Genomic DNA, 16,785 nt, shown 5'->3' with positions numbered 1-16,785 from the left:
AATAGCAAACCAATGAACACTTAATGAAGGTATTTGTTGCATTCCTACTTTGAATGCATATCTTAGCATGTTGCACAATGTACTTGACAAACTGTGAAATACCAGTCGTTCGTGGAAGCGTCGTTGTTTTTTGTGGATGTAAATGAAAAGGACAATTCAAAAGAATATATGAATAATCAAGACATCAAAGTTGGTGCTTATCTCATTAGATTTCAAACCACCATGTCACTTTAGTACAAATGACCTTCTTCTGATCATGCGTAGATGGAAGGAATTACGAACTGGCTTATTAAAGATAGATTTCCTGGGAATTAAACACGGTAAAAATTTATTGCAAAGGATTTCAATCATAACACGTGAAAATATTCATTTGAGTGCGAGTAAAATGAAAAATATTTCTTATATTGTAAACTTAGAAGAAGAGGAAAATGAATTGGTGAAGCAAACTTTTCACGGGGGCATGTGCATGGCATACTCGTCGGCGGACGCTATCATCTATAGTATAAATTACAGCGTTATATGTGATAATAATTATGAAGAAGTGAAATGAAGGAAATTTTGATTTTTTTCGATAATCGTAAACTGGACATGTTATCATTGATAACTTTGAATTATTTAAAAAAAACTTTAATAGTGATATGGCACTAGTCTGCTGGGCAAACCCTTCACTCGAAATAAGGGTCTGAATGTGCAGCCTACTTATGCCTTGTGTACTGAAGGCTCTCTCGCTCCTGTATTGGAATATGTGCTATAGTCTTTGCGTAGAGGCACACTTGTTGATCAAAGTTCCAATGAGGGTCTGTGCATGCAGACTAATATGGCACAGGGTACACCACAGGCGTATTAATGGCGGGGGTATCAACCCTGCAGACATTACAAGCTCTGCTTTTTATGCATGCAGGTTCCTTCATATTTCACTGTATTTACTGCCATTACTGTATGTAATCAAATGTAGTACTTGTACTATGTTATTATTTTGCTATCTTGTGAAGTATGAAAATAAATTCAATTCAATTCAACCCCAAGGGGAAGAAGGCAATGTATGGCCACTTCGTTATTTCTCTGGGGTACACTTTTAAATGGACAAAAAATAGAGGTATCATATTCTGCGACGCATTTTCCTACTGGGCGTTGTGGCGTGCGCCTGTAATCCAAGCTGTGGGGAAGTTACAAATTGATGTAGAGGTTCGAGGTTCGAGCCCTGGTCACGTCTTTCGGATGGTGACGTTAAAGGTTGGTCCCAGACGTATCTCATATCTGATTGATACACGTCTGACAAAACTCAAATACACACACACTACCCCTTTCCTCCCTGCCGCATTCTCTTCGATCACCGTGTCGGAGGGGGGGGGGGAAGGGGGCAGCTAGGAGATCTCCTGCCCAAACGGAGGGGGGGGGGGAATTAAGGGGGCAGCTAGGAGATCTCCTGCCCAAACGAGGTTGTCTTTTTATATTTGTTATTTGATTCAGCATCCCAATGTTTGAGGGGCCTTTAGCTCTAGCTTATTAGCTAATTATTTTTGAAAGTATGGAAAGTCAAACAAGATATAACGGCAGAGAATTATACACGGGGTATAAAATGTAAAATTATTGCAAAGTTTGCAATTGAAATGATAGGAACTATACATTTTCACGAATCGGTGAACTTGATTAGAATACATTGGATTTTCTGAAGGAAGAATTTTCAAATTTCTTTTATCTATTTATTTTTATTTTTTGCCCATAAGTAACACATAAATTGGCCCCCATCAAATTTTCGGGGGAATCAAATGAAAATCGAGATCTTACTCAAATCTAGGAAAATCATAGATTTGAAATATCTTATGATAAAATGCATGTGTGGTACCTGCAATTCATATGCACACAGTCCGGAAATGTTTTACTTTGAACAGTAAAAACATATTATTTTTTTTTAAATGGCCGATAGGCGCGGCCTATATATTTTCTACTTTGCTTTCCCTTTAGAGGTGCCTTACTTAGAATAATAACTGACAGCGTTCCGTTGTTATTCACAACAAGACGAACATGGTATGATTTTCTATTTGTTTTAATGCAGATATCAATGTTTTTATTGTCTTATATGTTAGCTTAGAGGGCATTGGAGTGAATGGGGAATGGTATGGATTCAAAAATTCATGAACTTGATTTGTGTAATGTAATTCCTCGAGGCATCGACTCGCGGGTGTTCGGATCATACGAATCTTGTGTTTTGATTTTCCCACATAATGAATTTCATGTTAGTGTATAAGGAGTGTCTTGCAATTGTCTTAATTTTAAAAATGAACTTAAGGAGGTTAAACAAGTAAACAAGATCAGTATATATTGTTCCTTATAGGCCCTATTTTTAAATTTTATGTGTGCCAAAATTCTCATTAAAATTGAACAAAGTTTGTGTCTTTTTATCATATGATTCTAATTTGTCTAGGGCCTAGGGCTAGGCCTAATAATTGATTTGCAAAAAATCATGGCCAGTCAGATTTCTATTAGTCTTTCACTTCTTCTTCTGGCATATACTAGCTTCTTCATCATTGACGTCTTGACACTGTTGTAATAGACTCTTAATATACGATGTGAACAACGCAAATACAATGGCGTCGATCCTTGAACCGCTTATGTATTACGTACTTGCGTAACTCTTTGAAGAACAATTTATAGATAAAAATTATTATTTTACAAATATTAAAATTTCTTACATAATTATAAATAATTAATATGATACTATTAATAATTTATAGTCACGTAATATATTTTATTATTTGTAAAATAATAATTTTTATCTATAAATTGATCTTTAGAATGGCATCGCTAACCGGAAGTATGTAATAGTAATACATAAGCGGTTCAAGGGTCGACGCGTTGGGCGTTGTGGCGTGTGCCTGTAATCCATGCTGTGGGGAAGTTACAAATTGATGCAGAGGTTCGAGGTTTGAGCCCTGATCACGTCTTTCGGATGGTGACGTTAAAGGTCGGTCCCAGACGTAAATAATCATACCTGATTGATACACGTCTGTCAAAAACTCAAAACACACACAAGCCATTCTATTTGCATTGTTTACATCGGTATTACATGTGGATCGAGGGGACTACGCGATATCGGTCTGGTAAAAATCCTTTATTTTTCCCCCTGTTTTTTAAACCTTCCTACGCATTAGGTGTAGGAAGATGTAAAGTTAAATAAAATCACGACCAATTACGTGATTTTTGTCTCACCTGCGAAGCAGAGTGAGACTATAGGCGCCGCTTTTCCGACGGCGGCGGCGGCGTCAACATCAAATCTTAACCTGAGGTTAAGTTTTTGAAATGACATCATAACTTAGAAAGTATATGGACCTAGTTCATGAAACTTGGCCATAAGGTTAATCAAGTATTACTGAACATCCTATTAAAGTTTCATGTCACATGACCAAGGTCAAAGGTCATAGAGTCAATGAACTTAGACCATGTTGGAGGAATCAACATTGAAATCTTAACCTGAGGTTAAGTTTTTGAAATGTCATCATAACTTAGAAAATATATGGACCTAGTTCATGAAACTTGGACATAAGGTTAATCAAGTATCACTGAACATCCTGCATGAGTTTCACGTCACATGACCAAGGTCAAAGGTCATTTAGGGTCAATGAACTTTGGCCGAATTGGGGATATCTGTTGAATTCCCATCATAACTTTGAAAGTTTATGGATCTGATTCATGAAACTTGGACATAATAGTAATCAAGCATCACTGAATATTTTGTACAAGTTTCAGGTCTCATGATTAAGGTCAAAGGTCATTTAGGGTCAATGAACTTTGGCCAAATCGGGGGTATCTGTTGAATTACCATCATAACTTTGAAAGTTTATTAGTCTAGTTCATTAAACTTGGACATATGAGTAATCAAATATCACTGAACATCCTGTGCGCGTTTCAGGTCACATGACCAAGGTCAAAGGTCAATGAACTTTGGCCGAAGTGGGTGTATCAGTTGAATTACCATCAAAACTTTGAAAGTTTATGGATCTGATTCATGAAACTTGTACATAAGAGTAATCAAGTATCACTGAACATCCTGTGCGAGTTTCAGGTCACATGATCAAGGTCAAAGGTCATGTAAGGTCAATGAACTTTGGCCATGTTGGGGTTTTTTGTTGAATAACCATCATATCTCTGTAAGTTTATTGGTCTAGTTCATAAAAAGTGGACATAAGAGTAACCATGTATCACTGAACATCTTGTGCGAGTTAGAGTAGTATTCAAAGTCAGCACTGCTGCTATATTAAACCGCGTGATGCAGGTGAGACGGCCAGAGGCATTCCACTTGTTAATAAAAAAGATGGATTTCCAAGGGGAATCCATCTTTATTATGGTGCTTCGCTTAAGAGTCTATTACAACAGTGTCAAGATGTCAATGATGAAGAAGTATATGTCAGTTTGTCAAAAATAATCATCATTGCGTCCTCAAGACTAGCCCAGATGTGCATTGTGGTTGCATTTCTTCTCTGATTAGAATTGCACAGGTGTGACTGCAAGGACATAACATGGGGCACCACACCTGGGGGGGGGGGTTCACAGAGATTTAAGTATGACTTTTGAGTCGCACATAAATGCCGACATGATATGCAACATGCAATCTTATTGATCAATACGCTGTAGTGCGTTTCCTCTTTCCTTGATCTGACTGATGGGGTCATGCCTTTTAAACTGCACGCAACTAGACATTTAAGTGCGACTCTAAGTCATTCTAAAATCTTTGTGAAACACCCCCCTCCCGTACCTATATTGCTAGGATACATGGCTAACCAATCCATTTACCAAAGTCTGAATACATTTGTTTATTAAAGGGGAATCAAACCCAAATAAAAGCTTGTTTTTAGAGGAAAAAGGAAAATCAGACAAGTTGATAGGTAAAATTTGAAAGAATATTGGGATAAACAATGAAAAAAAGTTAAAAATTTTCAAAAGTTGGCAAACTTGGTGGTCACTACATGTATATCAATGGAGACTTCAAATTGGCTGCATGTTTGATGTCATAGTCATGTAAGGCAAAAACTACTCTTCCTAATACTCCAATACATAAAGTGGCTAAAATATAATTTCTTTCAACAGTTTTATTTCAAATTATATTTTTCTTTTATGAGGACATAAAACAATATACTACCTGGATTAACTTCCCTAGGGGAATGGGTACTTAGGAGAAAACCACAAATCCCTGATAATTGTTTACATGGCCTATGAAAAGTTGTCTTTGCCCCTTTTCATAATTTACTTACTCAGTTGCAAATTCAAAATATAGTCTTCAGGGAGCTCTATTTTTAATTTCTTTATTTCTTGTCTGATTTCTTTCAAATTTTCACCATTCTGTTTGATTTTTTTTTCTTCCAACACAACATTTTTTTGACCAAGGCTGGATTCTTTTTTTAATTCTTTGCCATAGATCAAACCATGCTGGCAGCTCGGTTAGAGCTTGATGGTACTTTTGGTGCAAAGAAGAAGACAAGATATGAAAAACACAAAGATGAGGTGGGTTTTTGTTTTAATTTTTCTTCATTTGAAAATTATTTTCTATCACATTAAAAATAACACCCATTTCACATGTTACATACACTTTGAGTAATAATGGATCAAACCTTATAATATTTATTACATTAAATGAGCATTTGATTCCTCTGATATCCTTGATTGTCATGGCTTACAGGTCAAATTATGCTATTCAATATGGCAGTTAAATATATCCCCCCTCCCCAAAGAGAAATGATATTTTGAGAAAAGATTATACATCCATTTGTCACAGTTTCATTTTACAAGGTGACATCAAAATGGGAAGAAGACAGATATTTCTGCAATTTTTTCTTCAAGGAAACTGTTATCCAGAATTTTTTTCATTTTTTTGAATGTAGAAATATCATTTTGAAATCTACTCTTTAATATTTTTACTTTTATTATTATTATCATTATTATTGTTGTTTTTATTACCATGTAAAAGTAGTAGCTGTAGTGTAATTAATCTTCTTTTTTTGAAGGGGGGGGGGGTAATTTCAGGACTTAATAATAATGTAAACAAAAATCTCCATACAGCTGTTGTTGCAATAATAATTATAAATTTTAAGCCATACAGCAATTGTTCAAGTGTACAGACTATGTTTCATTTATTTTCATTTGCATACATTTATTGGTACATGATGTAAATGTTTACCAGCAGCAAAGGCTACAGAGGTCAATTTACATATTAGTTAATTTCTATATGATAGATTGTAAACATTGTCAGGTGTTACTTTCAACTAACAAAGTTATTGTCTTAACAGACTTTCACGATTTTGTTTCTGTAAATTTATTTTTGTACAATATTGTGGGGGCATCATGATCTAGTTGTTATAGACTCGCATCTTCCAATCTTAGGGATGTGGGTTCAATTCCCAGCCATAGCGTGTTTTCCTTGAGCAAGAAGTGTACCCACATTGTGAGGTGAATGGGTACCCTGTAGGAAGAAATTTTGAATGCTTCATCGCCTGAATGGCAGCACAGCTAAAGCCAGGGTAATAATAGCAGCGCTTTGTATAATCAGGCAAAAAGCGTGTAATACATCCAGAGCTATGATTATCATCATTAAAATGTTTCATTATTTTAGATCAATTGCGTGGCTTTCTCCAGGGATCTGGAGATGATGGTCACTGGGTCAGATGATGGCAGGGTGCGTGTTTGGAACAGACCGAAAAACATCCTGGTGTGCAGATTTTTTGGACACACAGGTAAAAAAATAAAGAGGAATAGTCCAGAGTTAATTTCTGACATCATAAAGTCTGATGTGGTTTACGGTACACCATGTGGAGTGTAATAGAAAACAGTGGATAGAAGAAGAGAAGAAATGCATAGGCGAGAAAGAGGAGATTTGAGAGTAGAGTATTCTTTCTTGAAAGTAGTCCTGAAAAGGACTGTAAACCAGAAGGAATGTTGAGTAAGAACAGCTTGAGTAGTAGAGCTCATGAGGAGAAGCTGGCTTGAGTCGGCGAGGAGAGATGATGAGTAGTAGAGGAGTCTCTCTCGCCTATCCATTTCTTCTCTTCTATCCACTGTTTTCTATGACACTCCACATGGTGTACCGTAAACCACATTAGCAATTGTACATGCCACTATGCAAACCTTCAAACAACATCATAAAGTCTTTCATGTTGCTGTTGAAATGAAGTACAACTCGTGTTTGAAACAGAGAAATATGCAAGTACTATTATAAATATTTGCGATATTCCCCTGTGAAAAGAAAAATGGGAAAACAGAGAAAAAGTTGTTTGATTGTCCACAAGTAGTAGCTTCAGAAAAATAATAATTCTGGAAGTGGATAAGGCTATCAAAAAAAAACTTTGTATCATTGAGTATTTTTTGTGTAAGTGGTAGTACTTTAAGAATATTGTTTTACAATTTCCATTTTCAAATAACAATTTCTGATATGTCATTTGAAAAGCATTTGAAACTGAATTTCTATAACTATAATGAGTAATCAGAGGGCAGGCACGGTTCAACTTGCAAAAATGAATTTAGAGTGCAGAAGATTCAATAATTAAATTATAAGGAATAGTTTACTTTCCATTTCCACAAATTAAAGTTTTAGATAAATGTATCTCTATTTTATCACCATTTTATCGCTATTTATTTACTATGTGAATTTGTTGAAGAAGCCTAGCTTCACATCACTTCTTACAAAATACTACATAATTAATAATTTCTTTTAGTGTTTGTATTATATTTATTGCAGTAATATTGTGTATTTTATATTTCTTTCTCCTGATTGATATCAATTGAATTTCAATAATCAGTTGTGTATTATTGAATGCTATTCCTCTTATATGCCATTCTTGATTTTATTTTTCTTTCTGTAATGATGATGATGAAGATGATGATGATAATTATGATGATTGTGATAACCACCATCATTATCCTCCTTTTCCTCTTCCTCCTGCTCCTCATCCTTTAATTTAATTTCCTATTTACTGTATATTGTTTATTGTCTTGTAATTCTTTTTATCTGTAATTCATGTTCATTTCACTTTGTACTGCGAGACGTGACGTTTTTTTAATAAAATCCATTTTATCTATCTATCTCTATCTATCTCTCTCTCTCTCTCTCTCTATCTATCTGTCTATCTGTCATCCTCATCATCATGGCCATCAACAATCAATGTGTTGATAAGATGATTATCGTCATATTTTTTTGGTCTATCTATCTATCTATCTCTATCTCTCTCTCTCTCTCTCTCTCTACCTACCTACCTACCTACCTAACCTAACCTAACCTAACCTAACCTAACCTAACCTAACCTAACCTAACCTAACCTAACCTAACCTAACCTAACCTAACCTACCTACCTACCTACCTACCTACCTAACCTTACCCTACCTACCTACCTACCTTCCTCATCATCATGACCATCAACAATCAATGTATTGATAAGATGATTATCGTCATATTTGTTTGGTCAAAATAATGCACAGGTGCAGTCAAAGGGGTAGCTGTATCTCCAGATAGTCGCTACATCGCCAGCGCTTCCTACGACCGAACAGTGATTGTGTGGAGGACAAGAAACTCGGATATCATTTACAAACTTCAGGGTAAGTTGAACCGAATGCAAATTATCTATTCATGATTGTTAAGCATTTGCATGCACTCAACAAGTGGTCTTTCACCATGCGATGATATTCTCGATGAATTTAGGCCCAGTTTTTAGTGCACTGCACCAATTCGCTCATTCTTTAGTCCATCGGTTCTCAGTGCCTGGTGCTTATAGCGCTGAAGTAGTGCTTTGGAATGACTTGTTTAGCCTTAGATGCATCATTAGTACCTACGTTGTCTGCATTATATATATTTCTTTTAATCTATGATTCTACAGGTCACTCAAGATGCGTTGAGACGGTAGGGTTTTCAAGTGACGGTCGGCTACTCTGCTCAGGATCATGGGATTGCACTGCTATTGTTTGGAATTTAGAGGTATGTCCTGTCATATATTTTTTCTTTCTTTCATTTTTATTCCAGAGAACAAAAAAGAACCTTTGTTTCATAATGTAAACAAAACAATAACAAATTAAATTCTCCTATTGTCGATGAATTAAAAAATTGACTCAAACCCATCTTTTTAATCAACAAAACAAGTAAGCTGTTGCAATGACCCGTTATCTGTTATCTCTCTATTGATTTGTTGTTATATGATTGATATTTCATTACCTCTTTATGTTTTACACTTATTGAATACCAGTTGTATGTTATTTTCTTTCTATTTTATTTTATCCAGTTGTATGTTATTTTCTTTCTATTTTATTCATAATTTGTTTCTATTAAATTGATTGTATTGTATTTGTTTTATTCGCATTCTGTTTAAATTGTAGAGTGCTTAGAAACTGTTTTGTAATAAGCGCTATATAAAAGCTCCATATGATTATTATTTATTATTGAATTATTTTACATATCTCTTTTACATACATTCATTCTTTTTACATCTTGTCCATAAAAACATACACTATTTTATAAAAAGAGTACTAGTGATGCCCACTTCATGTCCTGCCAGATATGATAGATCTGTCCACTGGACCTTTGCATTAATAGTAGTTATAGAAATCCAAGTTACTTAAAGGTCAAGTCCACCCCATCAAAATGTTGATTTGAATCAATAAAGAAAAACCAAGCAAGCATAACACTGAACATTTCATTAAAATCAGATGTAAAATAAGAAAGTTATGACATTTCAAAGTTTCGCTTATTTTTCACAAAACAGTTGCATGTACAACTTTATAGTGACATGCAAATCAGAGAGTCAATGATGTCCCTCACTCACTGTTTCTTTTGTTCTTTATTTCCATATACAATATTTCAGTTTTTACAGATTTGACAATAGGGACCAACTTGACTGAACCATAAAATGTTAAAACAATGGTAATTCCGCATGTTCAGAGAGGAATAAAACTTTACTTCACAGAACATTGAGGAGAAAATTTGAATATTTCATATAATAAAATACAAAATAAATAGTGAGTGGGTGACGTGATCAGTCTGCCAATTTGCATACCAGCCAGAATGTTCATATAACTGTTTTGTGAAATTAAGCGAAATTTTAAAATGTCATAACTTTCTTATTTTTCATCCGATTTTGATGATGTTTTCAGTGTTATGCGTGTTGGATTTTTCTCTTTATATTCAAATCAACTTTTTGTTTGCATCGACTTGTCCTATAAAAAGTATGTATTCTGCCCCCCCCCCCCCCGATGCTTAAAAAGAGTAATGTTCACTTATTTAGTGCACGCATTGTCTACGCTGCACCCCCACCCTTTATAAAAAAGCAAGTAACTCTGTGGAAGGAGTTTTTCAGTAAATTAGAAAAAAAAATGTGTCTTGTTCTAGATAGAAATTCATAGAGTTACTTTAATTTGAAAGTTCTATATTTTAGATATTGGGGGCCATTTGACTCTAATTCCTTTAGCATCATGCTGAGCATACAGACAGTATTCCTAAATTAAGAGAAAAGGTCAATTTTGAAAAGAATCAGTTGCTTCAGTCACTTCCTTTGGCGATCGGATGGCACCATGGACATTCATGGAGCAAGTCCCACGCATCATTATATGTGCATGTTTCTTATTTAAAAAAATGATTCAATTCATTTTTTTCTGAACTAGACTGGAACCCCCCGAAACATACTAACTGGACACAAGAATTTGGTGCAGTGCTGTGCCTTTAGCGCTAATGATCGTTTGCTAGTAAGTATCTAGATGGCACAAATTATTAATCTACAATGACCCCACCCCCATTTCTGCTCTCAGAGAAATAATAATATCTAACATATATTAAAATACATGCTCTAGTGTTGAGTATGCCATAATAAAGGTATTCATAGATTTCAGAATTAAAAAAACTGTGGATTATGATGCCAATATTTCTGTGATGTTCTGCTTTGATTACAACCAACTTCCCCCTTAAATGTATGTACCTATAAGATTTTTAGAAAAAAATTAATAATGATGGAGATTGTCAAAGATGAAGAGTGGTATAAATGAAAAAAAGTTTTATTTTGTAATAGGGAGTTGGAAGATATACATTTTGAAATGTAAATTTTTTTTTTAAATTGGAAAACAGAAATTTTCATAAATGAAGGTGCTCAGGTGCATGTCAAGTTTAGTTTAAAAAAAATCTTTGGTTTCAATGAGGAGAAATGATGCATTAAATATTTTGTTAAGTATAATTAAGCAACATTTATTCTACAAACGTTAAACAGCAAAATTCCTGTATGTGTATGCAAAGAAAATAAATGTTCAGTATAATGGAGAGGAGATTTATTTTTTTCTATATCGGGTTTGTTTAACAAATCCGATACTAGATGAATGTCACTTCTTTCTTCATTTACTTGAGAGAAATGTGAAGTATTGTTATTTGTTTGAGTTAATTTATTGATTGTGTAAAAAAAATTATGTGTATATTTTTATATTATTTGACTGAATAAAATGCATTTGGAGTGCTGAAAAAAAAAAGATTAGTAATATTGGTCCTGCGTCTGTTGTAGTTGAATTAATGAAGTAACAAAGTAAAATAAATATGAGACAAGAAGTTTTAGCACTTCTGAAACCTGAATACACCCCGTGATATGTCCACCAACCTTAAATCCAGGCTACAGGTTCATGGGACCATTCCGTACGTCTCTGGGCGCTGTGTCGTCAGGCGGGTATTGACCAGGTTAGGGTTCTTAAAGGTCATACAGGAAACGTCCACGCAGTGGCCTTCTCTAAACTTGGCATGCTGGTGAGTACTTACACTTTAACAAGGATTTTTCCCCTTTTTTTTAACAAATGCATTTCCAATTGCTGATGTGGTTTTCGGTATACCATGTGGAGTGTTATAGAAAACAGTGGATAGAAGAAGAGAAGAAATGCATAGGCAAGAAAGTGGAGATTTGAGAGTAGAGTATTCTTTCTTGAAAGTAGTCCTGAAAAGGACTGTAAACCAGAAGGAATGTTGAGTGAGAACAACTTGAGTAGTAGAGCTGATGAGGAGATGCTGGCTTGAGTCGGCGAGTAGAAATGATGAGTAGTAGAGAGACTCGACGTTTCGGACAGGTTGACTGTCCGTCTTCACCTGCACGTGCACCCACATCTGCACCACTTCACATGACCCCTTTATAAAATGAAACTAATGTTCGTTGGTTCGAATCCCAGCCGTGGCGTAATTTCCTTCAACAAGAAATTTATCCACATTGTGCTGCACTCAACCCAGGTGAGGTGAATGGGTACCCGGTAGGATTTATTTATTGAACGCTTTAGCGCCTATTAATATGGCGGCTTAGCTACAGCTGGGGTACTAATATGATTCTAAGTATCAAAGCCAGTTGAGTATATGCACATATTAAGTATATAAATGGACATATTATTATTATTATTATCATGACTTGGTCGGTTCATGAAGTGAAATAAGAATTGAGAAAAAAAGGGGGTCAGATGTACAAAAAGGTTGTTTTTTTTAATGGAATTGCCCTATTACACTGTAACATCGGAGTATATGATTCTGTCTCCTGATTTATTTCTTCGTAGGCAACGGGTTCATGGGACAAGACTGTTCGTCTGTGGAGTTCACGAGATGCTCGCTGCCTTCTTGTGCTCTCGGAACACACCGGTTGGGTGAGGGCGCTGGCGTTCACTAATGATAGCAGTATGGTTGCCAGTGCAAGTGATGATGAGACGGTAGGGAAAATTGATGTCTCCTTCAGATGAAAGAGGATGATATGGGTACTGGTTGTGATGGTGATGGTCATTGATAATGTGGATGTTGACTATTATGATGATGATGGTGATGATGATGTCGATGATTGATGGTGACGATGATTCATGATTATGTGATGATGGTAGTGGTGATGATGATGATTATGATGATGGTAGTGGTGATGATGATGTGATGATGGTAGTGGTGATGACGATGATGATGGTGATGATGATGGTCATGATGATGATGTGGATGTTGACTATTATGATGATGATGGTGATGATGATGGTGATGATTGATGGTGATGATGATTCATGATGATGATGATGATGTGATGATGGTAGTGGTGATGATGATGTGATGATGGTAGTGGTGATGATGATGTGATGATGGTAGTGGTGATGATGATGTGATGATGGTAGTGGTGATGATGATGTGATGATGGTAGTGGTGATGATGATGTGATGATGGTAGTGGTGATGATGATGTGATGATGGTAGTGGTGATGATGATGTGATGATGGTAGTGGTGATGATGATGTGATGATGGTGATGATGATGGTGATGATTGATGGTGATGATGATTCATGATGATGATGATGATGATGTGATGATGGTGATGATGATGGTCATGATGATGATGGTGATGATGATGGTGATGATGATGGTGATGATGATGGTCATGATTGATGGTGATGATGATTCATGATGATGATGATGATGAGATGATGGTAGTGGTGATGATGATTATGATAATGGTGATGATGGTAGCGGTGATGATGATGACGATGGTGATGATGATCATGATGATGATGGTGATGATGATGGTCATGATTGATGGTGATGATGATTCATGATGATGATGATGATGATGTGATGATGGTAGTGATGATGATTATGATGATGGTGATGATGGTAGTGGTGATGATGATGGCGATGATGATGGTGATGATGATGGTCATGATGATGATGATGACGATGATGATGGTGATGATGATGGTCTTGGTGATGATGATGATGATGATAACAGAGATGATTGTACACCCTTATTAAGGCTATATACTCCTGAAATAATCTTGGTCATGATGGTCATGATTGATGGTGATGATGACTAGTCATGGTGATGATGATGATGATGATAACAGAGATGATTGTACACCCTTATTAAGGCTATATACTCCTGAAATAATCTTGTAATTCTCTATTATTGATATCTGTTTTCAGGTCAAGGTATGGGATGTGAGAACTGGTGAATGTGCCAAGACGCTTGAGGTAAGACTTCAAGGCCTTTTATCCAAAGATTTTGTTGTCAAATACACATTTAAAGATCAATTATGTGGACCGTTGTGGCCCAGTGGATTAGTCTTCGGACTTTGAAACAAAGGGTCGTGGGTTCAAATCCCAGCCATGGCGTAATTTCCTTCAGCAAGATACGGATCCACAATGTGCTGCACTCAACCCAGGTTAGGTAAATGGGTACCGGTAGGAAGTAAATCCTTAAAAAAAGCTGTGTGTGCTATGAATGCCTAGCTTAGCCAGTTAATATAGGAGCGCCTTGAGCACCTAACAAGGTGGATATGTACGCAATATAAATACCCTATATTATTATTATTATTATAATAGGTTATTTTTATTTTATAATCAGTTTACAAAGTTTGACAGTGATCTTCGAACAAAGTGTCTTCCATCCAAAAATAATTTTGAGACAAAACCGTACATGGCTTGATATTTTTACACATTTTCTGTTGTCTCATGAAGGAAACAAATTTTGTAAGTATCCAGTGATAAAGCTAAAGATTATTCCTATTTCTCTTTACAGAGTGATCTGGAGCAGCTTCAGACTTGCGTGTTCTCGTCTGAGGGGGCGCTGTTTGCATCCGGGGCTGCAGCAATGGCTGTCGCCGAGAAAAAGGAGACACAGAGTAAAGAAGAGGAGGTGAACAGGGAGATGGATGAAGGAACAGTTGAGGAGGAAGAGGAGGAGGATGATGAAGGTGGTTAGCTAATGTACCATAAAGGCCAATGCACACCTTACAACTGGCCCAAAATCCAATTTTAGAACTTTTCGCATTTCGCTGTTGAAATATACGGGGTACAAGATAACGACGCAGATATAGATGTCAGAAAATCATTTTGATATTCACTTTATTCAGCTTTTAGATCCAATAGTCTTCAGACTTAACAAAAACCGAGTTCACATACAACTACACTTACAAGATTGAAGAGCATGAAGAGTCAACTGCCAGGTTGCTTAGCATGGTACATGTTTTCTACTCAATACATACATGTACCAATGGTCCTGTTCAGGACACACCTTAAAAACAAGAAAAATTTCTATTCTTTAAGCACCTTGCCTGGTGCAGGCATACAATACAGTCTGACCTGTAACTTTCTATCATTCACTTCAGGCTCTATGCCCAAGATTTATGCTTGCACCTGTTAGTATGTCACATAACTTTCTTTCATTCATTCAGGCTCTATGCAAGGCAACAATACACTTATTTATGCAAAATGTGAATGAAAAGTATCCGTTTATTTGAAATTGCAAATCGATTGTAAGAATATTACTCTAACAATTTTTTATGATGGCAAGCCTGTATTTTGGAGTAAAGGCTAATTGGTTTCAGATCATAGCCAATGGTACGCGTCCCATGTCTCGATTAAGATTGGATATTCAAATTCCTTTTTCATTATTAGGATTGTAGGCTCAGTCACATTTAACTGAGACTAAGTGGTACTGCACACAGTTTCTGTGTTGGCCTTGCAGGTCAAATGTGACTGAGGGAATAGCAATACCTTAAGATCACTGCACACCTTACGGTTGGTCTGCGACCCGATTTTGGAATGAAACTTAGTAAATTTTATTCAAATAGTGCGACATGGAATACCTTACTGTTTAAAATTCTAAATCATCTTATGAATACTCACATCTATGAACACTACAATTCTTATAAGAATAAAAGCAAATTGAATGGACTGAGATCCAATTCCAACGAAATCGCAGAGTGTGTGTGCCAACTAGCAACAAGCTGTAAGTGCAATTTGATTTGTTGCAGGAGAATCGCAGATCATATCACAGACATTTGACATGTCGAATCTTCCTGCCGTTCTGCCATTTTGTTTATTTCAGCCAAGCAGATTTGTACCAGATGATGGCATGTTGTAGATATTGTAATGATAATAATATTCCGCATTTATATAGCACTTAATACGACTTCTGTAAGCATTTACAGACATATCATTACCCCGGTCATCGGATCCTTGCATGCCCGAATACAATGTATGCACCTTCTCCACTCCCTTGGGAGCATTCCAACAAGAGTTCCAAGACTCAATGGCTAGGCATATTAGCTTTCACATACCACTGGTTACCCATTTAACACCTGGGTGGAGAGAGGCAGAGTGTGAATTAACGCCTTGGCAAAGGACACTAGGCCGTGGTGGGATTCGAACACACGACCCTCTGATTACAAGGCGAGAGTCAGAACCGCTTCACCACAGCGCTTCCATATAGGTTTCCCGTACAGTCTTTGCAATAAGCCTTGTATGGTGTACCCTCTGAGGTTTCCTTCAAAGTAACTGCACGATTATGAGAACACATTCGTTGTATGTAGCACTAAAGATACTACAAGGGGAAGATCGGACAGTACATAGACCGCGTAATGAAATGCTCGGGAAGAGCGCCGTACAGCATTGAGTAAGTAACGACCTTTTTTACCTTTGAGTGTCGCGAGATGGTTGTGTACAAAACATATGAGAGAAATGGTGAAGGGGTGAAGGAATAGATGTTTTTAACATAATTTTTTTTTCATTTTTTTTCTATGAAATTAAAGATGAATATATTTTAGAGGTTCGTGGGTAATTAAAGGTGGAATTGTTCCCATGCGCGGCCCTTGAAACCTCTCCAAAATCCCCTCTCTCATTTTCTCCATATGTTTTATTCCCAGCTGCGTGCCGATGTGGGATGGTTTACTTACTCAACGCTGTTGGGCGCCCTGCCTCAGGAGCATTTATCGAGCGTTTCGAAAAAATCACCAAAGTGTCCGATCTTCCCCTTGTAGTATCTTTGGTAGCACCATTGCC

The 16,785-nt window shown here is 36.3% G+C and overlaps 1 protein-coding gene across 1 annotated transcript; it reads left to right on the top strand.

Annotated features, from left to right (window-relative positions):
- Positions 1 to 1,956: 1,956 nt before the first annotated feature.
- LOC121429113 (WD repeat-containing protein 38-like) lies at positions 1,957 to 15,691 on the top strand. The gene is made up of 10 exons (XM_041626021.1): positions 1,957 to 2,028; positions 5,414 to 5,499; positions 6,605 to 6,725; positions 8,464 to 8,580; positions 8,859 to 8,956; positions 10,633 to 10,713; positions 11,618 to 11,749; positions 12,535 to 12,684; positions 13,927 to 13,974; positions 14,522 to 15,691. Exons 2-10 carry the CDS (start codon positions 5,422 to 5,424, stop codon positions 14,702 to 14,704), a joined length of 1,008 nt encoding a protein of 335 aa, XP_041481955.1. The 5' UTR covers positions 1,957 to 2,028; positions 5,414 to 5,421; the 3' UTR covers positions 14,705 to 15,691.
- Positions 15,692 to 16,785: the final 1,094 nt, after the last annotated feature.

This window comes from Lytechinus variegatus, chromosome 15, assembly GCF_018143015.1.
Source record: "Lytechinus variegatus isolate NC3 chromosome 15, Lvar_3.0, whole genome shotgun sequence".
Taxonomy (NCBI): Eukaryota; Metazoa; Echinodermata; class Echinoidea; order Temnopleuroida; family Toxopneustidae; genus Lytechinus; species Lytechinus variegatus.
Note: the sequence above shows the minus strand (reverse complement) of the source record. Positions and strands in the feature narration are given on the sequence as shown.

Coding starts and splice junctions, on each gene's coding strand:
- LOC121429113 (XM_041626021.1), top strand. CDS start 5,422: ATGCTGGCAGCTCGGTTAGAGCTTGATGGTACTTTTGGTGCAAAGAAG. Junction 8,957..10,632: donor CTATTGTTTGGAATTTAGAG/GTATGTCCTGTC, acceptor TTTCTGAACTAG/ACTGGAACCCCCCGAAACAT. Junction 13,975..14,521: donor AATGTGCCAAGACGCTTGAG/GTAAGACTTCAA, acceptor TTCTCTTTACAG/AGTGATCTGGAGCAGCTTCA.